Consider the following 24,733-nt stretch of genomic DNA (forward strand, 5'->3'; position numbering starts at 1 on the left):
AATATTACTTAACACAGTCGGTATTTTGAAAGGATCAACAGCGTTACAGGACTAATTGTTGGATCTGCACCGCGTATTTGTTCCTTTATTCATTGCTCCCTCCACACTTTGTTGCTTCTGCTACTTTATCTTCTCGTGGAAAACATGCTCAGTGATTCACCACTGTCCCAATATGATGGCTTGCACCACTGAAGCATGATTATGTTAATAATTACAAGTATTTTCATTGTTCTCTGGCAGTTGGGCACCTACCAATATGTATACTGCTGAAAACCAACTGGTGGAATCGGGGTGGACATTTTGCTATGTGGACTCAAGAAACTAGGGTGTGTACCACAGACCATGTGATAATGAGACAACCACTCTCCCCCCGGCATAGTTACCCCATAGGCTTGTTGCATCTTTACATGTATGCGAGTTATAATATAGTTACATCTTGCATACATGAATATTCAAATGTACATCTTCTATTACACTCAGACATGCTGAACGTGACAAACCTAACCTAAGAGAACCAGCTGTACTTTCATTGAACATATTTGTTCTAGTTGGGATAAAATGTGTCCTCTTTTAAAAGGTACCAGTTGATGAAGGGGATGAGATTGGAAGGGTTTTGGCTAGATCATCTCTACAACCCATACTTCCACTCAAAATCGGGTTACTGATAAAGTCTCTGGTTAGAGCAAGCAAAACTGTGATGACTTTCACAGGTCTCATTAATAATGATGCACCAACCAAAGCAAGGATTTAAAAACACTTATAAAGACCTGAGTGTTCATGAACTCAGAGATGACCTTCTCCTAAGGAATGGTCATCCTGCACAATCTAATCTAAAAGTCTTAATGGAAAGATGTAAGGGTACCACAAGAGTCTCAGAAAAAGTATTCAAGCATGTTTCTATGAGCGCACTTCCCAGACATTGTGTGGTGGACACATGGGATACAAAAATGCACTCTAAAAGAAATTCATCACTGCACACCAAAACCTTATAACTGTGAAACATGGTGGAGGGAGCATCATGCTTTGTGCCTGCTTTGCTACCTCAGGACCTAGAGCCTACCATGCAGTTACTTAAACAGTGATTTCAATATTGTTTGTAAACCTTGGAAATCCCTTCAAAGCCCTTAAGGCTTGAGCATTTTTTTTTTTTTTTTTTTTTTTTTTTTTTTTTTTTTTTTTTTTTTTTTTGGAGCTTGGTTAAGTCCATACATCAGAAGGCAAATCTTCATTCCGTTCTTTCTGCTATATTCTGAACATGGAGTTAAATTCCCTGGGGTCTTACTCATTCCCTTTGGGAGAGGAATATGAGGAGAATTATGCATTGATCTAAAAGCAATCTGTGGTGCACAGGAAAAGGATGTTTCCATTGCTCTGTCTGTCATGCTTCATTTCTCCTCCACTCAGCTAATGACCCGGTCTTCCTGATACACAAATAGAATGCAAGGAGAGCATATTAGACCTTTTGCTGTCATTCAAACTTGATACCATCTAAACGCAGTCTTGCACGGTCACAATTTATCTGGTGGAGTGGCACGTCATGATGTCACAGATGGATGTAGTTTGATGTGGTTGTGCACAGTTGTCACAAGAGATTTCTCAGACGTGGATATTAAAGAAGATGGAGCTTTGCATGTTGTTTCGTGTCTTGTCTGTGATGTAACCGTGTCATAATGGCTTGGATATGATTAGTGTCAAGGTGGATGAATGGTGATGCAGCATCTGTCACATTGATTCCAGGTTTACTAGTAATTGTCTTTATTGTAATGCATCAGAAAGTTTGGCATAAAGTGGCTCAGTGAAGATGTAATAACCTGTTTATACAAGATGATGGTGTGATCGCGATGTGATGCTCATTTTCTGGCTTCTCTACTGTTTGGCTCTAATATTTATTCATATAGCCTTGAATAAGGCATTGCAAGTGATACCATGTTCAACAGCGATGTTTTGGCCTCATTGGTGGCCAAGATATCACTCTTGAACATAATGTGGAAGGATTTGCTTAATTTACTTTCTATGGAGCCGCATGTGGGCAGAGTGGACACTCTTGTCATGTGTTTGACAGATTTTCTATGCACAAGCAAGTATTATTGTGCATATTGTATAGTACATTGCATATACTAGGTATTGTATATTGGGTAGTCTACTACACAGCAAATGCCTATTTAAAAACTGGCTCTGTAGTGATTTTCAAACAACAACAAAAAACCTGTCCAGTCTGTGATTCAGCGTCCATCAGCTTTTATGAATGACTAGTTGGGACTTTTTTTTTTCCCTGGGTTTTTTTTTTTTTTTTTTTTTTTTTTTTTTTTTTTTTTTTTTTTTTTTGGTCACTCACTTCCTGTCTGGTGTCATTATTTCCTCTTTAAGAAGTGGGTGTATACCATTGTGTCACAGGAGCCAGTGACACATGGCGCACTCTTGGCTGACCAGATGTGGTTTGTTCATGTCAACCCTAAAGATACGCTCACTTCATTCATGTTTTCTCCCGGATACAGTATGGATGTCGTCTTGTGACTGAGAATATTGTTTTGCTGGTGAGTTGGTTTCATTTCTGGTCCCTGCTCGTTTCCTATGTTGTGAAGATGATTTGGTTTTATATCATCAGATGAGTCATGTGGACAATGAACAAGAAGGTGTTCGGTACAAAAGAAAGGAAGTTGATTTTGTTAGAAATTGAATGCTTTAAAGATGAAGTGTTTATAAGTAAGTCTCATACTTGGCACAATACCTAAAAATATTACACCGCTGCATCGCTCGGCAGTCACTTCTGTGGAAATATGTCTGAAAAGTTGTGCACACAAACATGTCTAATCACCGACACAGTCACAGTGTGTCACAGTTGAAGTGACCGTTATGCCTGAATGTGTGTTTACCGTCTACAGCCACCACCTATGTCCACTCCTAATGACAGTAAGCAGTAGTACTACTTCTACTACTACTTCATGGGTGAATCACAGCCAGGGCTACACACCTCAGCTGATCACTTATCCACACAGCCGCCAGATAAACTCCTACTACAGATCTTAACAGCTTTTCAGTCAACCTACACACAGACTAGACTGTGTAGCTGATTCAAAGCAAGCGTTAAAGTTATGAAAAACAGTTGATTCATGCCTGCCTCTGTGGTAGCATACCAGTCTGTAATACCTGAGGTAGTCATTTCCTGTTGTTTTTTTGGCTTTTTAAGTAAACATAAAGGCATTCCTTTTTAATAAATGGGTTATCTCCCACTGCTGATTCAAATTTCAGGGTTTTTTTTTTTGCTATCTGTGATATGAATGTTTTGTCTATGGTTTGTGTGGAGGGAATAATCTTTGTTATATTCTACAACTTCTCACGCTGAGTTTCATTCTGTGCCATTGTGGTTTGTGGCTGAAACTGAAACAAGAAATGTGGTGCAGGTGCTAATATGCAAAGTAGTACCGGTATACCAAGAAGTACACTGCTGGCATCAGTGCTGAAGCTGTTTGCTTACTATAACTATATATAGACTCTCATTTAAATGGCACCAAATCACTTTTTCAATGTATCAATGTGCCCTTTAGTTTATAAAATATATGAAATCTATAGAAAATTGCCAAGCCTAAAGTGATGTTTAATAGTTGGGGTTTTTTGTTTTAGTTTTTAAAGAAGCTTGTTTTTAATCTTGTGCACAGTCATGCCCACATCCAGACAAATGTACGCACATGGACACACGCGTACACACTGCATGCCCAGAAGTGGAAAAGCTGACTCAGGCAGCGTCTGTCTTGCATATATTTGTCTGTATAGTCATTTACGGGAGGACAGTGGTTTGGAGTGGAGAGGTGAAGCGGTCCTAGATCCTCTTTGTGAATCTTTATTTTTAGCACAGTGTGAAGGAAAATGTGTCACAGGACCCTTAATCACCAGGCGTGACCTTTTACGCAGACACCATTTATTTAAGCCCTGCTCCCCTTTTCTTTTTTTTAATTACTTGTACACAGAGATGCACAGACACACTCACTCCATTGTAGAGAGCCTCACAGGCTTCTTACTGTTAAACAGAGAGAGCTTTAGAAAGGGAGTGCTGAGTAATACCAGTGTTACTGTTAAATGCATCTGGGCATGAAAGCCATCACAACATTCAGACTAGTTCAGAGGAAGCAAAGGTTCACTTTGTTTCTTCTGTGGTGTGAACTCGGTGATTACTTGGCTTGGTTGTGGTGTCTGCTAAATATCAAAAGTTGTTAGTCAGGGTTCTCCGTTACCTTTTTGTTAATTAAATAAAAAAATAAAATAAAATCGTAACAAAGGAATTACTTCTCTTCTTTTACTGGTCTCCTTTGATTTACCCACAAACCCTGTTCCCAGTGCATTGGCAGCTGTCTGATCAAAAGACTAAAGGATTCTGGGATGTGAATAGACTGTAGCTGTGTTCTTCCCAGGCAATTTCTTTTGTTTTCTTTTTTGTTTTGTTACATTTGTGAGAGGTTAATTCCAAAATAAAGAAATGTTAGACAAGAAATATCCATTTGTGCTTTGTTTTTTGAAAGTGTTGCCTAATAATCGTCCTCATATTGCACAGAAAACGAAGGACATCCAAGTAGGATCATATTTCTGCGCCTCCAACCATCAGGAGTCATCAGAGTTTGCCTGTGGAGTTTGGGAATGGAGGCTAACATCGTGATGCGTTGTTTACTTAGCCAACTTCAGGCCAACTGGATGTGCCCCTTCAGGCTTCTCTGTTTGTTGCCACATGAAACGCTCTTTCTTTAACTGAGCTTGCAAAGCCGCTTGTTCTTCTCTGATCCTCCCGCTGAAACCTGACCTAGCAGCAGACCTCTGGCTGACTGCCACCACATCCTCAATAACCCTGCTCACCTGTGTGTGTGGTATGTGAGAGCGAAAGCGGCTGAGTGTGTCTGCATCACAGCAGGATGAGACTGTATTCAAGCTGTCTGCTGTGAAAGTGTCATTTTTGAAGCATATAATTAGAGAGAGGGATGTTACATGCGTAGATGAGCTTGCACATGCACTCGTTCATCCATCCCTGATAACATGGTGCTGTGCTGTCAGTGTTTCAGACAGACATGGTGTCAAGTTACTCGTGTTTGTAACTGCGCACCTTTGTGGCATAACAAGTTTGCCATTGTCTGACCTGTGACTGTTAGTCTCAGTGGCTACTTGTGGTTTTCTGTTTGTCGTGTGAGAACACAGAGCAACACGAGCACACACTGTCTGCAGTATCTGGGTGTTTTGTTTTGTTTTCTTGGTCAAGGCAATAGTCTATAGTTCCAGAGCATACAGAAACACGCACGAGGCTGATTCCATTTGCATGGTTGATCATGTTAAATGGCTGGGATCGTGGCTCCAAATGCACCGCAGATAATGCACCACACTCAGACACGTGCTGAAATGGTTGCTCATATATGGCTTGCATGAGCACTTAACATAGAGGAGAAAGGCCATTAGAGGCAATCAGAGCTGTTGTTTTTAATGGGCTGATCGAGCTGGAATGGAGATGGCCCTGTGGCCTGGAGGAAGAGTTAATGTCCCGGGCCACTCGAGGACAACGTAATGAGAATGCAGGTGGAAGTGGTGCGATGTGCAGCTGTGGTTGAGGCAAAGGCCCAAATGGAAACCAGATTGTGGATTTTTTTTTTTCTGTTTTGTTTTTTTTTTTAACACTAGAAGATGGAAACTCACTTATGCCATCTGTATGGAACTTTACGAGGTAAACTGGGTGGGTGCATGAGTTTGTCCGCCTGTCTTTGAATTGACTATATGCATAGTATGTGTCGATTACATGGCTTGGAGACTTTTGCATCTGCCAGTAATGAACTGTTACAAAAATAGCCTCACCATGCTCGCTTTCACTTTGGCACCAGCCTCTGAGTCTACCGACATATTCAGTAAATGTCTGTATACATGATTCATATTTGTGTGCATTCCTATGCATGCAGAACCCCGTTGCCAGTGTTTTCATTTTATGTGTGGTTTTTTCCGGAGGCACCAGATTGTCAGATGAGGGGAAGGCAGGCTGAACTTTTCTGTTTGCTTAGTGGGCATTCTTCTGCACTCTGGCCCTCCTCCAAATTAAAGCAGCGGCTTCCCACTGGACTCAGCACAGCGCTTCCGTCACAGGGACACAGTGACACTGAATCATCTGCGCCTGTCAACTTCTCGCTAATGAATGTATGAGCGTAAAAATGGCACTGTGTGTGTGTGTGTGTGTGTGTGTTGTTGTGTCTGGAACTCTGATTTAAAAAGTTGGTGTTGTTGTTTGGTGAGGCTGGATTGTGTTTGGAGTCTAAGAAGCAGTTTTGGGGTTTTTTGTTTTTTGTACAAATGAAAGTTTAAACTTGTGACAACTGTTTGCTGGGTTGTTGAAATGCAGTACAAGTTTAATGCGTGTACATCTTTTATTCTTGAAAAGCTTTAAACATCTCCTTTTGACCATATTCAAATCTCTTACATCAGTTTGAAAATGCTGTCAGCTTGTCTCTTAAGTTAGTCGAGCTTATTCTGGGTTAGGTGGGGAATTACTCATTATTTGGCATCTGTTAGTTGTTTTTGTTTGCTTTTTACAGTAGAATAGCAACAATGAACTTAAGTGTACAATTTGTTTGTCTCTCCAGGTCCTTATGGTTGAGGTGGTGTTAACTTCCTCTTGCCATGCCTCCCGCCATGACAGACCTCCTGGACATATGGGCGGCACACTCACCTCTGGCCGGACACGCTCCGGACCAGATCACTGTGGACTTTTTGCTTCCCACTGGTATTTATATCCAGATGGACGTTCCACGCGAGGCTACAATTCAGCACATCAAACTGGTGAGTGTCACTGGGTTGGTGACTGCACAGGTTTCCTAAGCAACAAGGTTATTTAAAGTTTTTGTTTTGACCAGTGTTAATATTACACCTCAACTATTTAAACCTCTTTCAGTATCCTGCTCTGTTTGCACACTATCTGTACTCTAATTTTAACTGTACTGTACTCTGCTTTGGTAATTATTGTCCATGATGTAAATATGTAAAAAGTGTTTCTGTTCTGTGTCCTGTTCTGTTTGTATATGGTTTTTGTTTTTGTTTTGCTGTGGATACAACCAAATTTCCCCTTGTGGGACAATTAAAGGATTATTCTAGTCTAAATACTTAATCAGTTCATATAAAATTCAACTGGGAACCTACTTTGAGGACTTCTTTTGCTTATTGTGTAGTTGTTCCTGCATGCCTGTAGGCTTGCTGTCACATTAAGGGAAAACAGAGGCTGCAGCCCAACATTCAGACAGCTGGTCAGTCAGTCAGACATTATCCAATGCCTGTTTTGACAGAGGTGATTGTTGTGGCTGGCAGAGTGTTTTTCTGTTTGCAAATGGCTTGTGATGTCAGCTTATAGGTGATGAGGCCATACAGTGGGGCAAAAAAGTATTTAGTCAGCCACCGATTGTGCAAGTTCCCCCACCTAAAATGATGACAGAGGTCAGTAATTTGCACCAGAGGTACACTTCAACTGTGAGAGACAGAATGTGAAAAAAAAATCCATGAATCCACATGGTAGGATTTGTAAAGAATTTATTCGTAAATCAGGGTGGAAAATAAGTATTTGGTCAATAACAAAAATACAACTCAATACTTTGTAACATAACCTTTGTTGGCAATAACAGAGGTCAAACGTTTACTATAGGTCTTTACCAGGTTTGCACACACAGTAGCTGGTATTTTGGCCCATTCCTCCATGCAGATCTTCTCGAGAGCAGTGATGTTTTGGGGCTGTCGCCGAGCAACACGGACTTTCAACTCCCGCCACAGATTTTCTATGGGGTTGAGGTCTGGAGACTGGCTAGGCCACTCCAGGACTTTCAAATGCTTCTTACGGAGCCACTCCTTTGTTGCCCGGGCGGTGTGTTTTGGATCATTGTCATGTTGGAAGACCCAGCCTCGTTTCATCTTCAAAGTTCTCACTGATGGAAGGAGGTTTTGGCTCAAAATCTCACGATACATGGCCCCATTCATTCTGTCCTTAACACGGATCAGTCGTCCTGTCCCCTTGGCAGAAAAACAGCCCCATAGCATGATGTTTCCACCCCCATGCTTCACAGTAGGTATGGTGTTCTTGGGATGCAACTCAGTATTCTTCTTCCTCCAAACACGACGAGTTGAGTTTATACCAAAAAGTTCTACTTTGGTTTCATCTGACCACATGGCATTCTCCCAATCCTCTGCTGTATCATCCATGTGCTCTCTGGCAAACTTCAGACGGGCCTGGACATGCACTGGCTTCAGCAGCGGAACACGTCTGGCACTGTGGGATTTGATTCCCTGCCGTTGTAGTGTGTTACTGATGGTGACCTTTGTTACTTTGGTCCCAGCTCTCTGCAGGTCATTCACCAGGTCCCCCCGTGTGGTTCTGGGATCTTTGCTCACCGTTCTCATGATCATTTTGACCCCACGGGATGAGATCTTGCGTGGAGCCCCAGATCGAGGGAGATTATCAGTGGTCTTGTATGTCTTCCATTTTCTGATGATTGCTCCCACAGTTGATTTTTTTCACACCAAGCTGCTTGCCTATTGTAGATTCACTCTTCCCAGTCTGGTGCAGGTCTACAATACTTTTCCTGGTGTCCTTCGAAAGCTCTTTGGTCTTGGCCATGGCGGAGTTTGGAGTCTGACTGTTTGAGGCTGTGGACAGGTGTCTTTTATACAGATGAGTTCAAACAGGTGCCATTCATACAGGTAACGAGTGGGGGACAGAAAAGCGTCTTACAGAAGACGTTACAGGTCTGTGGGAGCCAGAGATTTTCCTTGTTTGAGGTGACCAAATACTTATTTTTCACCCTAATTTACGAATAAATTCTTTACAAATCCTACCATGTGGATTCATGGATTTTCTTTTCACATTCTGTCTCTCACAGTTGAAGTGTACCTCTGGTGCAAATTACTGACCTCTGTCATCATTTTAAGTGGGGGAACTTGCACAATCGGTGGCTGACTAAATACTTTTTTGCCCCACTGTATGTGAGTGGAGGTCAGAAGTCACAGACGTGATGAGGTTCACAACTCTAAGAAAATAACTTTGAGGCATTTGTTGTCAGCGTAGGTGTTTGTGTGCGTGTGGCCCTCATTCACAGCACAATCAGATTCCTTCTGTAATGACTGACTGTATGAGAACACAGATGCTCAGTCCTAAGATGTACCAGCTTCTGCAAAGGTAGCATTTATTGCTCTCAGTACAGGGCTGTTTATTGGATTGCACAGAATTTTTATTTTTATAATTCTGGTGTAAAACAAACATGTGCTGCACTGAAACACAAAGTCATTATTTCCCCAAAAAGGGCACCATTTAAAGCCTGAGGAGGTGGGTTGTTGCTGTGTGTACAGAGTGTCTGCTATTCATTGACCGCAAGTCCTGATTTCTCTCTGAAATTCATGGGTCTTTGAAATTTTTTTTTTTTTTTTCTCTTCCCCACTGAGGTCTGCGTCCTTGCACACTGGTATAAACCCATACACGGACGTGTTTGCATTTTAAAAAGTACATAAACCTGTGAATAAAACAGAAGCCGTGTTTGTGAAAGGCCAGAGGCTGTTAGTTTAGCTAAAGGGTAGAATATTCTTTAACTTTTTGCAGGCTTTCAGACCGTCTGTACAAAACTCTTTATTAGTGATCATATGGCCAGCAGTGGGCTTGTGAATGACTGCTTCTTTCATTCACAAGCCTCCATTCATGTTTCAGACTACAGCCGAGCTCCCCAAAATGTTTTACAGCGATTCTGGGAAATGAGTTATCATTTGAAACTCTTTGTTTTCCATTTGTCACATGTTGAGATCACTTGCTCACAAAAGCAGTTCAGAGAAAGTAACTGTGGGAAATGTTTTGAATGTTTGTGGAGAGGAGAGAGGAGGCTTGTTCTGTTTTGCCAGAGTGCATCCCTTTTTCCTCACAAAAAGACTCGCTCTTTGACACCCATCCTGTGATCAGGCTGTGGGGGGCAAAGGGGCATGAAGTGTACCACCAGGGGCTGGCAGGCAGGGGAGTCGTACTCTGATTGCCTCACCCAGAAACTGTGTTGTAAAGATATGAGTCACGTCCATTTCGCATTCTTGAAAATGCTCTCAGCCTTGTTTTATGAAACTGTCAAATAAAATGTGATGTTTATTACAGTTGCTCATTTTATGTAAGATTTATTTAATATGGGCTAATGGCTACAATTTTTTTTTTTTTTTTTTTTTTTTTTGTGTGTGGGGCAAAAATACCTTAGTGGAACATATTTGTTCTTCTCCCTTCTAGCTCTTATGGAAGCAGGCTCAGAGCTTCCCACTGTTTCCTGCACTCGGCGAAATGGAGAGCCACATGTTCGAGTGTGTCAACCAGGCAGCCGTACACGAAGAGCTGGAGGACGAAACGCGTCGGTTGTGCGACGTTCGCCCCTTCCTGCCCGTTCTCAAGCTGGTGATGCGCAACTGTGGTCGAGCAGAGCGCCTGTTGGACTCCAAGATCGGCGTGCTCATCGGCAAGGGTAATGCAGCATCGCTTTTAAGACTCTACCTCGGTTTGAAGCAGTACATTATCACACAAGATCTCTCACATGCGTTCCTCCGCTCCGGATAGATTCCTTTATTCTCCGTGTTTGACATTTCCAATAAAGAAAAGCACTTAAGAGCTGGTAAATGGGACTGTAAATCTTTCCTACCTCACAACAAGCCGTTAGCACCTCCTCCAGTATGCTAAGCAGCTCTCCCACTCAGCACGCTCTCCCATGCATTCAGACCCAAGGCTCCTGTGCAGATGGCTTCTATCACTAACTGATAGAGAAGCGTGATGTTTGACTGGACGTGTTCCTGACATGCCTTCCATCACATGTCACTTTGCATTTTCTCTGAAGATTGGGCCTTTTCAAAGAACACAGGGGCTCTGTCACTACCGTATAACAGCCCAGTCCTCTGAGGTGATTAACTATTTGGAGGAAAAGCGGTGTTAAGTCTTGAAGCAAGGTGAAAACCTTGCGTCATGATCAACACTCAGTTTGTTTATCATACATGAAAGAAGGCACAGTAACGTTGAGTTTCGGGAGTGATTCCTGAAAGCAGGCGTAAACGCATTACAGCGGGCTGCAGGTAAAGTATAGTGGAAAGTCTTTTCAGAGATTTTAAAGGCAAAACGATGCCGTGACTACTGAAGAGAATAACAGAGAGGTTAATCAGTAATGAAAGGGAAGTAATGTAGCCCCATTGGATTATTAAACAGACACACATTCAGCATTCTTCCAACCAAGAGATTACGAATTGGAAGTCCTTTGTTCTTCAAAGAAGAAGAGAAGAGGCTCTGAGTGTAATTGATCAAGACTCAGGTGATATTGATATTCTCCCCCCCCCCGACTCCACTTTGGTCTGACCTGATCTCTTAAAGGCTTTTGAAAGAGTAAAGCGGTGTTTCAAAGGGAACCTCACAGGCTTGTCTAGAAGGTCAACACACACACACACACACACGCACACACAGGCACACATACACGTGTCAACCATGTTTTCCCCCTCCAGTAATGCAGCCACACAAACTTGGTCTACACAGCTAATGTGCTTCAGAGCCTTCTTGAATGCTGAGGGTCATATGAATGTGAAATGCCTTTAAATGTCAACATGTTTTCATTACTCAAGAGTGAATGAAAAGTACCCTTTAAAAAAATTATAATAATAATAATCCAGTGATAAAAGCAGAAGGTGGACTGTGATCAGCCCAACAGCAACTTATACCTCTGTGTGTGAATATTAAGGGGCTCTACTGTAATCCAACATGGAGACAGTCATCATTTTATGCACATTCATTACTTCTGGTGTCTGGCACTGAACATCCCACAGGTGGTTGTGCATTTTCTATTAATTTTAAAGCCTCTGTGTTCAAGTGTGTTACTTTAGGAATATTCACCATCTTCCTACTCGTTTCTCTTATTTCAGAAGTTTCGTACTGACTTTAGTTAAAAATGCTAATTAATTTTGTTCCATACTAAGAATCCACATTGCCATTTTTAATAAAAACTCAACTTGACCATTATCAGTCTTTAAATTGAACCTGTTATGCTTTGTATGATGTAAAAGAGAGGGAATATCTTTACTGTGTTCCTCTCAAGCAGATGGCCCCCACAATGTGCTGTTCAAACCTTCTGTTTGTGAGTCAGAAGAAAGAAATAAACTGGCTTATAGGGAACAGCTGGAACAGCTTGTTTCAGTAGATGAACTGAAGGGCTGCAAAGTTGTTGATGAATTGGTTGAAGTCAGTTTGGTTTTTTTTGGGGGGGTTTTTTACGCTGATTTCTTGTAACATTAAGAATCATCAATTTAGATTTGTAGACAAATTACTGATATCCAAGTGCCCCTCTTTCTTAAAGTGGTGGCACGGCTTTCTTTTGCAATGTTGTAACGGTGTCCTTTACTCGTGTTCTCTAGGTCTCCATGAACTTGATGCCTTAAATGACCAGGAGGTGAAGGATTTTCGGAGTAAGATGTTTCGGATCAGTGAAGAGAGGATGCAACAAATACAAATGATGGCATTCTCGGAGTGGGTGCAAGCCTGCTACTCCCCACAGCTGGAGCCTGCGGCAGTGACCGCGATCACAGCCGGAGTCAACGATGCACCGGTGGACCTGAAAGTCATTATCCACTTTGACCAGTCCCAGGTGAGGGTCTGTAATGCAGAACAGTGCAGCGTAGCTTAATCAGTGGCAGTTTATGTAGGATAAATAAAAAGGATACACTGAACTATAGATGCAGGAGGTAGAGCAGGTCTGCTAATCAGAAGGTTGGTGGTTCGAGCCCTGGGTGCTCCAGTATGGATGCCAAAGTATCTTTAGGCAAGATACTGAACCTCAAGTTAGTCCTTTGGAGTGTGAATGTTACATAGAAAATTTGGGTATAAAAAGCATTTAAAAATGCCTGTAAAGTAGAACAGAAAACTAGTCTTTACTAGTTTAGTCTTTTTGTTTTGTTTTTTGTTTTTTTTTTTTATTATCAAAGAAGGCTACATTTTCATTTCATTCAGATGCATAAACATGGGTTGGAATAAATGAGTCCTGCACAGCTTTAGAGCCATTCTGTTTCAAAATGGGCCTAAACAGGATAATAGATGTTTTTACCTTCACTTCAAAATCATTCTGTAAAAAAGTGTTTTCTTTATTATAGTCCTGTAATTTCATAAATGCAAGGTTTGTGATGAAAAACTCAATCATGTAGTTCACAGGTTGCAGCTTTCTTTAGAATGCCTCATCCAGTCTGGTCTTTCTACCACAATCGCTGAACCTCTTACGGCTGTCCTCTTTTCAAAACATCAGCTTTAATCATTTTTACAGCATCAATAAAACCTGTTATACTTCCTCTCAACAGGCTCTGCACTAGCGTTGTAGGAATAAGTCAAAAAGAGAACTTATTTTGGATGATCTTAGACCTTTCCTGAGGGTTTTGACAGCTCTGACATTAATTCTTAATTTCTATTTTTAAAACAAGTTCATATAATGTATCCTCGTGTTGCTTCATTTTGTGCTTATATTGCACGATGCTGAGAAGGATCCTCAGTGAATTGTGGCTAATTTATATCTATTCTATCGTTTTTCTACTGCAATCAGCAAGAGTAGACAAAAAGACACTTGAGTAATATTTTTGGTGTTGAAAAGAGATAGCATGAGTGCTAACAAAGAAGCTGTCTTTGTTTTGTAATGAGCTTTACAATATACGTGTAAAGTTTTGTCTGTTCAACATCTCTGTATACATAATGAATTGAGAATAACCGTGTGACTTACTGCTCCACTACAGAAGACAAAACCACCTTGTTTTAGAAGCAAAAGTAACCATGTGACTCCACCAGCGCAGGCACATGTACTGTAGCTCAGCTTTTTTTTTCTTTTTTTTTTTTTTTTTTTCTCCCCTGCTCTCACAGTTGGCAGCTTCACAACAGTCACGTGATTGAGCCCAACTAGCAAGACATGTGACGACAATAAGTGGGTCAAAACCATCAGTGAAATTATGCCATTCTCTCAGATGCACGCACACATTAGCATGGCAGCTCAAGGGACCAAAATGCTGATTAAAATGAGCTCCCTTCTTTTCTCTGAACTCACTTGACTATGTCCCTCCATCTGTCTCGGCCTTTCTCTTTGCCTCTGTAATAGAAATAATATTATTTAATAATAAAACAGATGGTCACATCCCTCCAGACTCCTGTATATCAGCTTTGATCAACATCACAGGCACACACATGCACATAATACAAAGACTGACCATCTGTGCCACCGCACTCGGGTGAACATTGGCAGGAAGTCTTATTTTAAGAGATCAGACACAATAAGCTACATTATAGACAGGAAGTGCAGTGGTGTCGTTTATTGTTCAGAAATAACCAGGGTTTGGTGTGGACTGTCTAAATCATTGACCGACTTCCTCCTCCATGTTCACGTCAGTATCCAAATCAAGTCTCATTTTAGCGTTTAAAATATGGCTTTTATAGTTACCAGCTTCTAATTAGAAAAACTTTTAATATCTCTGCTGTGTGTAGATCCTCACTAATGCAGCTAAGGTCGCTTTTTTTTAAATTACTAATGAAGGATGTTTTTATTAAATCACCAGGAAATTAAAAGCAATTCCATCTCTGGTATCGGGTCAGTGCTGTGCTATAAATGGCATGACGCAGTGAGCCTCACGGTCACACAGCAAACCTGGTAGATTCCCTGTGATAAGGCGATGGAGGCTAACACGTATTTGAACACACATCAGTGGAAATCCTGAATGAATTCAGCCATCAGTGTACCAAGTGATTGCATGTATATGAACTCACTCTGTGTATCAGTTACTTGTACACATGAAAATTGAGAGACTTTTGTTATGGTCTTATAGATCTTATATCATTACTTGTTTTACTGTGCTCTTCCTGTTTAAGATAAACAAGCAAATGCAGCTTGTGTGTGTGTGTGTGTGTGTGTGTGTGTGAAATGTTTGTATTTAAATCATAGAGGGTACCAAATATACACACAAACGATGATTTAAAAAAAACAAACAGCTATTTTATTCTCAGATGGTCCCAAATACATTTTGACCAGTAATAAACACTTGACTGTCTATTTTCCCTTCTTGCAGGACTCTGCCAGTCTGAAGGTGTCATTGTCTTGCACCCCCAATGAGCTGATGGAGCAGGCTTTGAAAAAGTGGCTGACCACCCACGGATCTGAGGACGCGGTATGGAGGGGTCAGTATATACTGAGGGTCAGCCAATGTCTGGAATTCCTTGGTGGAGACCATCCACTGATTCAATACAAGGTCAGTGGCTGCATATCAAAGCTGTGTTTAAGTGTCTGTGAGTGGCTGATGAACTTCAACATCAACTTACATGTCTCACTTTCAGGTTCATGCACAGATATAGCAGATACAGTCTTCTTAAAATGTTGTTGCTGCTGTATAGTAATACCAATAGGGAGACCACCGCAACTGAAGGTCAAAAAGGGTCTCGCAGTGTTATTACTGTGACAGCAACACACCAAAGCCTGTTTTCTGATTGCAAAGAAAGATGTTTACAAGTTCAAATAGTATGAGGTTGTACTCGAACCATCAGCATCAAATTGGTTTCTAAGAAATATTTTCAGTAGAGGTTTATTTGTGGGTTCTATTTCTTAAAAAAAATCAAAATAAAGTGTGTTTATGTACAACTCATTTCAGCTGTTTTGGAGACAATTTGGAGCACGATTACAGCTATTTGCTGAAACATATGCTCGCTAGTTACTCTTTATTCCCCTTAAGAATTATACGTTGTGTTTTGTGGGGTTTTTTGCACATTAATTTTTCAGAGTAATCAATTGCAAGCTTACGTTTTCTTGTTAGTTCATTCTGAATATGAAACAACTAAGCATGATAAAGTTTAAGTGATATTGAGCAGTATGATGGATGACTCAAAACTGCCAAAGTATTAGCTTGCAGGTAGCTGTTATAAGCTGAGAAAAAATATATACATGTGTATCTACATGTTATGCTTCGTAAGTTCTTGTTTTTCTGTTAAGTATATTGAAGTGGTTGCTTGGTCTGTGATATTTTTTTTTTTTTTTTTTTAATGTTTTTAATTTACGTCTGAAATTCCATTGGGAAACACTGCCAGGTAGAAATCATGAAATATTTCGTTTTATAGATTTCTTAGGTCTGTTTTTATTAGTCCAGCAGTGTAAACGCGTGTGTGTGTGTGTGTGTGTGTGTAAAGATGTAGTCACATTTTTATGCATCTGAATCTTGTTTGGATCCATGTGGGCAGGCTGCATGATGTGCTTTTTAAACATTAAAAATATAATCAAGATAATAATGAAATACCTGAAATTGTTTGTGCACAGTCTTCCATGTTACATTGAAGTCTGCTGACAAGTTGTGCAGAGATTAAATTTCACTTCTCATTTATTCGGTCTCTAGCTCATTAGCTTAAGTGACTTTAGCACTTTTTCTGCTCCAGAGACTGCTTTAACATGACATGGCTACAACCTCCTAAAATCTCCTGTCCTGTCTTGTGTGCAGTACATTCGCTCATGCCTGCAGGCCAAGGAGGCTCCCCACCTCACCCTGGTCCACACCAGCACTGTAAAGACTATGTTTGACAAGGAAATCTCAGCCATTGGCGCTGTGGTTAGCCGCAAGTCCTCCAACCCACCTTTACCGCTACCTCCCAAGAGAAGGCCTCCCACGGTTAGTCCAAATATTATGCATGACTCTGTGAACAATATAATTTTTATGAGTGTGTCTGCTAATCGGCTGATGTTGTTTTCGAAGAAACTGTGCTTTGCTAACAGCTGTACATCATCTGATTTGATGGCGATTTGTTTGACGTGATCAGGCCTAAACAGGGGGTTGAAAATGTAAGAAAACGTTCTTATGTGCACTAGATTACAGTGACTTGATATCCACCAGCATTTGCTGCTCTCACATCAATATAAGAAAAGTTGCACACTTTAGTTGATTCACCTGCACAGGTGTGGAGGTTTAGTAAGTAAACAAGTACTTTTGGCAGGTGTCTCTTTTATGAGGCAGTGTGTCAGCCTGTACTGCACTACCAGCATTTGCCACGCTGTCAGGAAATCATTGCCAGCGTCTTAGCACTGCTTGCAGGTGCACAGTGACATCACAGCTCAATGCGTGCATCCACATTTTAAATGTCAGGTTGAATTTCATTGGCCTTCATTAGCTAGTCTCCTAGGGGTTTTAATTGCCTGATACTGTTGAAGCCCCGGTGATGTGTGGTTTCAAAAGTTGATAAATATTTCAACCATGAGTCACCTGATAAAGGATTGAAACGTTAAATTTATTATGTAACGCTGCAGGAACAGCTACGGCTTCATAACCTTTCCTTATACTTTGCACCTGCTTGATTTAAGATCTCTGTTCCTCTGCAGTACTAACAGCCAGTCATTTCACTGCCCTTCCATTTCTCACTTTGACTGCATGTAGCATACACTCCCTGCACTGAAACTATCACAATCATTTTGTGTCATGATTTGTGTCCTATCATGAAGTGACATTTATTCCAAGAACACAATTCCCTGTGATATCTTGTACCTGTAATTAATTTCACTTGAATTAGTTTTAATTGCCTCAGCTCTAAAGTTGGTATATTTTTTTTCCTTTTTGTAACGCCTCTTGCTCAACATTGGAAATGTCTGTTAATCAAAACAAACTTAGCGCTTTTTTTTTTTTCTTTCTCTCAACATCACAACAAGAGAATTCCTACCTCAGTTATCACCCTCTCACTAAACAGCTGTAACACCTTGCTTGTTATCTGTGAAGCCTTGATTGTGATTATATGTATGTCACTTGACCTGGGCTGATATGGAAAGTGTAATCAAGGTTTTCTATTTACTGATGGCGCAGTTTTTACCTGGCAGGGTTTTAACTACAGTTAAGAAGCATTATGATTTTTCAGTAGTTGTTGTGGTTCTCAATGAAAATGTGTACTAACAGTATTGTGAAGATTAGGGTTTTTTTTTTTTTGTTGTTTTTTTTTGGGGGGGGGGGGGGTTACCTGCCATCATAAATGCACTAAATGCTGCTCTGTTTAAGGGCTAATAGTAGAGCACAGAGTATGAAACTAGATCTGAAGCACAGTGTATGATGCAACCACGCATCTCCAAACTTTGTCATATAAGTGGCTAAATCACACTGTTCATCACAGGTAAAGGAAACTCATGGATGTAACTCTTTCCACCGTATTAAATGCAGACAGATATAGATATAGATATATGTTCTTTGTCCACTGAGTTAAGATATAAATCATTTTGAGTGCATGGCACGTGTAAATAAATGTGTTCATGGTCTATGACGATTACATCTCCTATCACTTCCTCTTGTTGTTGTTCTAATTAGTCTAAAAAAAGCTTACATTTTAAAGTGTTTTTCTTTTGTTTTGTGGACTTTTGCATATTTTCTGTGCTTTTTCTTTATTATATCGGTCTTGTCAGTGTTCTTTAAAGTACCATAGAAAAGAATGGTGCAATAGAGGAAGCAGACAGAAACGGACACTGGGCAGACTTTAATAAGGTTGCTGTAGAATTGCGGCTATTTGAGACAGGAAGTGAGATTTTATTTTCTTGCAAGGAAGTGGTTATTGGATGCTCTGCTGTTGGAAAGCTGACTGATAATTAGAAAAGAAAACAGAAGTACGGAGTGGTTTTTTTTTTTTTTTGTTTTTTTTTTTTTGTGATTATGCTTTACTTGACATGGAGCTGTTTCTGCCTGCAACAGTAGAATCAAACAAACATACTTCCATCTTTTCTGATAAGGGATCACGTTGACATTACATCAGTCTAATCACATAGGAGCAAAGAGACGGGCAGGAAGTGTGCTGTGTTGTTCATAGTTTGTAGGTGTCATGTGACTGTTTGTTCTGCTGACTTGCTGACCCTCACAAATCCACTTGGCTTGACATCAGACTGACCTGCCTGACCTTTCCTGTTGTTTGTGCCTGTGTCTGGAACTGTTGCTGTTTTTGTTTTTTTTTATTTAGTTTTTAAGCATTTGAGTGTGTATATCTTCACAGTACATTATGCCAGTCCCTCAGTTTTGTTTTGTTTTTTTTGGGGTTTTTTCCCTCCTCTCACTCTTCCTCTGCAGCAAGTACAGACGTGTGTGTGGGACGTGCCTAAGCCCTTTAGGATAGTTCTTGTGAAAGGCAGCAAGGTGAACGCAGAGGAAACTGCCAAGGTAAACTCTTCTTGTTTGCATCTATTAAAAAGTCATGTGTGTACCTATTAGTTTGTCACTGCACAAACCCTGCAAACCTGTGCCATCTGTCTTTCCAGTTTCACACAAACTAGCAGAGATATTTTGTCTAAGTTTGCATCTATGGCCATTGGCAGGTTGGCTTGTAATTGTAAAATTCAACCCTTCCTGCCGTACACAGGTCCAGGTTAGGGCGGGGCTCTTTCACGGTACAGAGCTTCTCTGCAAGCCGGCAGTTAGCAACGAGAGTAGCGGGCGCTCAGAGCACACGTGGAAAGACAACACAGTGGAGTTTGAAATCTCCGTTTGTGACCTGCCCCGCATGACCCGCCTTTGTTTTGCTATCTATGCCGTGATGGACAAGGTTAAGAAGCAAAAGTCCACCAAAAATCCACACATCAACAAGTATCAGACCATCCGCAAGGCGGGGAAAGTGGTGAGTGGGACGCACATTATCAGACAAGTGCCTTTTTTCCAAACTATCTTATATTGACTAACATTTAATTGTATGATCCAGCACTACCCCATAGCTTGGGTAAACACCATGGTGTTTGACTATAAAGGGCAGCTGAAGACTGGAGACATCATCCTGCACTGCTGGTCATCATTTCCTGGTATAGACATACACAAAGTCACGGTATAATTTAATAATTAATAAAGGGCAAATTCATATCAGCTATGCATGTGTGTCTCTCCTGCCCAGATGAACTTGAAGAGATGCTGAACCCCATAGGAACCATTCAGACCAACCCATACACTGAGAACGCTACAGCACTGCACATCCACTTCCCAGAGTACTCTTCACACCCCATCGTCTTCCCTCCTTTTGACAAGGTCACACAGCAGTCAATCGTCATATTCAGTCAAATTAATAAGATGATACCCATTTGCCCTTTTAAAACATACCAATTAGATTAGATTTGTGATGTATGGATAAACACTATTCATCTGCGAATGGAAAAACTGAGTATGGGCTTTTTTTGATAGCATGAGTTCAGCTGAAATTGTCAGCAGAGTGGCTTAGTGCTCTTCAAAATAGTACCTAGTGATTATGATGAAGTGGTAGCTGTTAGCATGAGAGGATCAGGACGTGCTCGGCCTGTTTAATGCACTCTGATGCATCAGTGTGCGTTCACTCATGCATTTTTTTTTTTTCATTTGAATTTTTTGCAGATACTGGAAAAAGCTGCAGAGATGGTCAGCGCTGACTGTGTGTCCATTGTGAGTTCATATACAAAAAAGGAGTTGACTGTGTGCGAATGTGTTTAGATGATTGAATTCATTCAGAATACATAAAAGTGCAGCGAAGCTGAAAGCACAGTAGTGATTGCTACATGATGGCTTACACGAAATGTGAGAAATGATGCAGCATGCCCATCTCTCTCCTCACACACTCTTAGAGTCACACAGTACAAATATAACCTCAACAGGCACCCGTTTGCTAGTTTCCTTGGAAACCCATTGTTATTACTTTGGCAGGGTGTAGCTGCAAAAATATTCAAATCCTCTTCAAAAGTACAAAACTACGCACGCTAATCAGATTACATGTACGTTTTCCTCTTACCACCCCTCAACTGAAAACCCACTCATGGGTGTGTTACAGCCAGTTACGTAATCTGCTGTTACTTAGAGGGCATGCCTGAACACGGTCTCTTTTTTTCCTTTTCTTTTTTTAAATATGCAGTCTGTGCGTGAGAGAAACTAGATTATCGCTGACTAAAAGTTGTAATTTCATTGTTACAGCGTGTCATGTTACATATTAGTATAGAGCGCTGTACAGCTCAGCTGTTATTTACCTGTAAAGAACGTGAATGTCAGGACTTGGGTTACATTTTGTAGCTACTAAAATCCTGCCTCTTTGTTGAATCAGACACTTTACAAGTTTTTAACAAACAAATGAATGCTAGTTCTTGGCCCACTCATGCACATTGCAAAGATGGTGAGAATGTTACTACTTTAATGCTCTCCTGCCCTCATGTGGTTATTTACAGTAAATGCAGTTGCTCATCTACACGCTCTGAGTTCCTTACGTCCACCTTTCTGCTCCTTTGTATCTCAAAATCCCAAACCCAGCTGACCTTTTCTCTCTTTTCTGAACCGTTTTGCTCTCAGGGTCGTGGTGTTAAGAAATTCTACATGGAGCTGAAGGAGATCATGGAGCGTGACCCGGTCTCTCAGCTCTGTGAAAATGAAAAGGATCTGATCTGGACACTACGACAAGATTGTCGTGAGACTTTCCCCCAGTCGCTGCCCAAGCTGCTACTCTCTGTCAAGTGGAGCAAACATGAGGACATGGCCCAGGTTAGGAAGCATATCCATTGTTATGGGGTGTTACTGAGGATATAATGATATTAAGTCAGCACTTGTTTCAAGGTTTTAAAAAATTGATTCTTTAAAAAGCAAACTGTTTGATTCAGTGCAATCCCATACAATTCAGAAAAGGTCATATTTCATATATTGAGCTTATGGACAAATGTCAGTCTCATATTTTTACTACTTTTGACATAAAATGTGTGACAGTATCTCTTAATGTATAGTAGTCTGAGCTCTACAAATGTTATGGGTTGGTGTCAAAAATGCACAGCACGGATATGATGTGCAATGTTAAGAGGGTCCTATGAAACTTGGTCACACCTTCATCTACGTCTATGAGTGCAGGCAAGTTGCACTGAATTTAAACTGTCCTCCTTGAAACTAAAATCTAATTTAATAATAAACCCACAGCTGCCAGCACTGTTGTGAGAAGCAGAGCGTCATCGGTCACGGCACAGATGAAGCAAAAAGCCTGTGATAGAGTCTCTACTTGGGGGCAAGATTATCACTGTTGAAATGATTAACTGCATCATAATAAAGTCACTCACACTCAACCGTATTTACAGGAAAGAAATTACAGTCCTAACTGTTGTTGCTATAGAATTTATTAGCATCTTTATTATGTGTGACCCCATGGGCATTTGATTCACAGGTCCATTTAAAAACTAAAAGCATTCCCTGATGTAAAATGTATCAGTCTCTATCTCTGTACTATTGCTATGTGTAGCGTAAATTAGTCCTCCGGGGTGAGGCTGTCGGCTCTAATATTCAGACGAAATGATCACAACTGTAGTGTGTGCTAAGGAAACATGGGAGTTTTTTTGGCCAGTCTTGCTCACCACCTAGGCCACTTGCCAGATTTGGCTTCCTCGAACTTAGTCAACTTCCCTGAAATGGATAACGAGTTTTGCACTTCAGAAGTTCTACAGTGTATTTAACAGGAGTGATCTAAAAATAAGAGAAGGTGCATGAGAAGATGGCTCTAAACAGGAGAATGATTTTGATGCTTTAGGATCTGTTGTCCTTTTTGGTCACACATCATATCTAACTGATTAAATGTCAGCATATCTGTTTCTAAAGTTGTTTGTCTCTCTCAGCTCCAGGCACTGCTCCAGATTTGGCCCAAACTGAGTCCTAGAGATGCTCTGGAGCTGCTGGACTTCAACTATCCTGACCAGTATGTCAGAGAGTATGCTGTGCGCTGTTTAAAGGACATGAGGTAAATCCTTGCACTTTTTTATGAAATGCAGTAGACTTCACTGTCATATATTACATTTATTATACGCTCCAATAAAGTATGCTTTTTTTCTTTGTTCCATATACATCAACTGACCACAAACACACTTGGTCTGTTTTAAATGCTGTTAATCATACACTGGATTACATTACTGTTTAGAAAAATGGTCTTTCTAAGTTTCTGTCTTCCTGTTTCTTCTTTCCCCTCATCAGTGATGAGGAACTGTCACAGTACCTGCTACAATTGGTGCAGGTGTTGCGTTACGAGCCCTATTATGACTGCGCCCTCACTCATTTCCTGTTAGAGCGTGCTCAAAGAAACCGCCAGATTGGACACTTCCTCTTCTGGCATCTACGGTGGGTGTGGTTGTGTGTGCGCGTGTGTGTGGAGGCAATTGAGTGTTGTGGAAATAAACATGCAGGCTTTGAACAGTTACATATTCAAATTAAGGGAGAAGGAGAGGGAATGTTTGAAATTTCTAGATGTTTCTCGTTTGTCCATTCCTCCTCTGTGCTGCCCTCTACAGGTCAGAGATCCACATGCCAGCTGTTTCAGTCCAGTTTGCGCTACTCCTAGAAGCCTATTGTAGAAGCAACATCCCTCATATTGAGGTTCTAAAGAAACAGGCAAGCTGAACGCACCCACACACACCTATTCTCTCACACTATTAAAAAAAAAATAGTAAAAGTGATGACTGCTTTGTTTTAGACTCCCACGTTTCATTTGCAAATCTTAAAACTTGCTGGAGGCAGAAATCTTAAAGTATTGCAACTGTTATTTCAGGCAGTCAGGACATGATGTAGATATGTCATTATTAAGATTTAATTAATAAATCATCAACATTTTTCTGTTACTCAAATATGCTGAAATGTTTTATTGCTAGAAACTGCAATTTTACTTTGAAAAATCTGCACACACCTGACAGATTAGTGCTGATCTATTAAGTTCAGCTGGGGTAGCTCTATGGTATTTTTAGCCTCTCCGGTGCCAGCATTGTCACCCATCCTGCCCGCTGACCTTTGGCCCCTACACTGTTGGTTTTGACAGTCTCTTCTCAAATCATCCTGTGACTTCCTTATCATTTATCTGGCCAAATTTCCTGTTTGGTAGCGTATACACAGTGGTGACACAATGCTGACGTTGTCTATTTCAGGAGAATGATATCAGTTCTTAGTAACAGGAGAACTTTGTTCACGGGGTTAAATCAAACCTGTATGTTTGGTTCTGTTACATTGTTCTTCTCTTGATATGCCAGGTGGAAGCCCTGAGTAAGCTAAAGTCAGTCAATGAGCTGATTAAATTAGGGACCATCAAGAACACTCGTAGTAAAACCAAGGAAGCAATGTTGACCAAGGAGGCCATGATGACATGTTTAAGACAGAGTGGATACTCGGAGACTCTTTCAGACCTTCACTCCCCTCTAAACCCCAGTGTCCTGCTGTCTGACATCAAGTAAGATTACACAAGTTTTTATGTATTTATACCGGAGTGTGACAACCTTTGCTCTTACAGGAAGCTGATGGGTCTTTTTTTCTCTCTATAGTGTGGAGAAGTGTCGGTATATGGACTCAAAGATGAAGCCCCTCTGGATTGTTTACAACAACAAGCTGCTGAGTGGAGACACCCTGGGAATCATCTTTAAGAATGGAGACGGTAGGGATCAGAGAAGGGGGGAGGGGGGTTTGGAAAGGTGGAGATTAAAAGAAGCAGGAAGTGGCAAAGGAATGGAAGGAGAAAAGTCATCCTTCTAGCTTAATATTGCCTTTTTTTCCAAACTGAGGCACTTTCCCAGTATTCATCTTGACTTTTACTCCTAGACCTAAGACAAGACATGTTGACCCTCCAGATTTTGAGGTTAATGGACCTTCTCTGGAAGGAGGCAAATCTGGACCTCAGGTGAGTTTTTGTGTGTGTGCGTGTTAGACTGACAGATTTTTGCCAAGATTGTTTTTCTTCTTCCTGTGCTCTGTGGGGAGTTAATCTCCCCGTGCTAGTTAGACC

At 40.9% G+C, this 24,733-nt stretch overlaps 1 protein-coding gene across 1 annotated transcript in view; it reads left to right on the forward strand.

Annotated features, from left to right (window-relative positions):
• pik3cb (phosphatidylinositol-4,5-bisphosphate 3-kinase, catalytic subunit beta) overlaps positions 1 to 24,733 on the forward strand; it is a 48,082-nt gene that overhangs the window by 16,484 nt on the left and 6,865 nt on the right. Inside the window, exons 3-19 of the mRNA XM_085429117.1 lie at positions 6,600 to 6,795; positions 10,250 to 10,478; positions 12,400 to 12,629; positions 15,076 to 15,255; positions 16,489 to 16,656; positions 19,075 to 19,164; positions 19,364 to 19,618; positions 19,700 to 19,796; positions 19,886 to 20,016; positions 20,356 to 20,403; positions 21,295 to 21,483; positions 22,593 to 22,714; positions 22,945 to 23,088; positions 23,259 to 23,358; positions 23,988 to 24,184; positions 24,276 to 24,385; positions 24,550 to 24,628. Of these exons, the coding sequence (XP_085285243.1) occupies positions 6,637 to 6,795; positions 10,250 to 10,478; positions 12,400 to 12,629; positions 15,076 to 15,255; positions 16,489 to 16,656; positions 19,075 to 19,164; positions 19,364 to 19,618; positions 19,700 to 19,796; positions 19,886 to 20,016; positions 20,356 to 20,403; positions 21,295 to 21,483; positions 22,593 to 22,714; positions 22,945 to 23,088; positions 23,259 to 23,358; positions 23,988 to 24,184; positions 24,276 to 24,385; positions 24,550 to 24,628 (2,528 nt within the window). The 5' untranslated portion in view covers positions 6,600 to 6,636. The remainder of the gene's footprint in view (positions 1 to 6,599; positions 6,796 to 10,249; positions 10,479 to 12,399; positions 12,630 to 15,075; positions 15,256 to 16,488; positions 16,657 to 19,074; positions 19,165 to 19,363; positions 19,619 to 19,699; positions 19,797 to 19,885; positions 20,017 to 20,355; positions 20,404 to 21,294; positions 21,484 to 22,592; positions 22,715 to 22,944; positions 23,089 to 23,258; positions 23,359 to 23,987; positions 24,185 to 24,275; positions 24,386 to 24,549; positions 24,629 to 24,733) is intronic.

The sequence above is a fragment of the Rhamphochromis longiceps genome, linkage group LG14 (genome assembly GCF_057381845.1).
Source record: "Rhamphochromis longiceps isolate RC_006_pf linkage group LG14, R_longiceps_female_GT1.1, whole genome shotgun sequence".
Lineage (NCBI taxonomy): Eukaryota > Metazoa > Chordata > Actinopteri > Cichliformes > Cichlidae > Rhamphochromis > Rhamphochromis longiceps.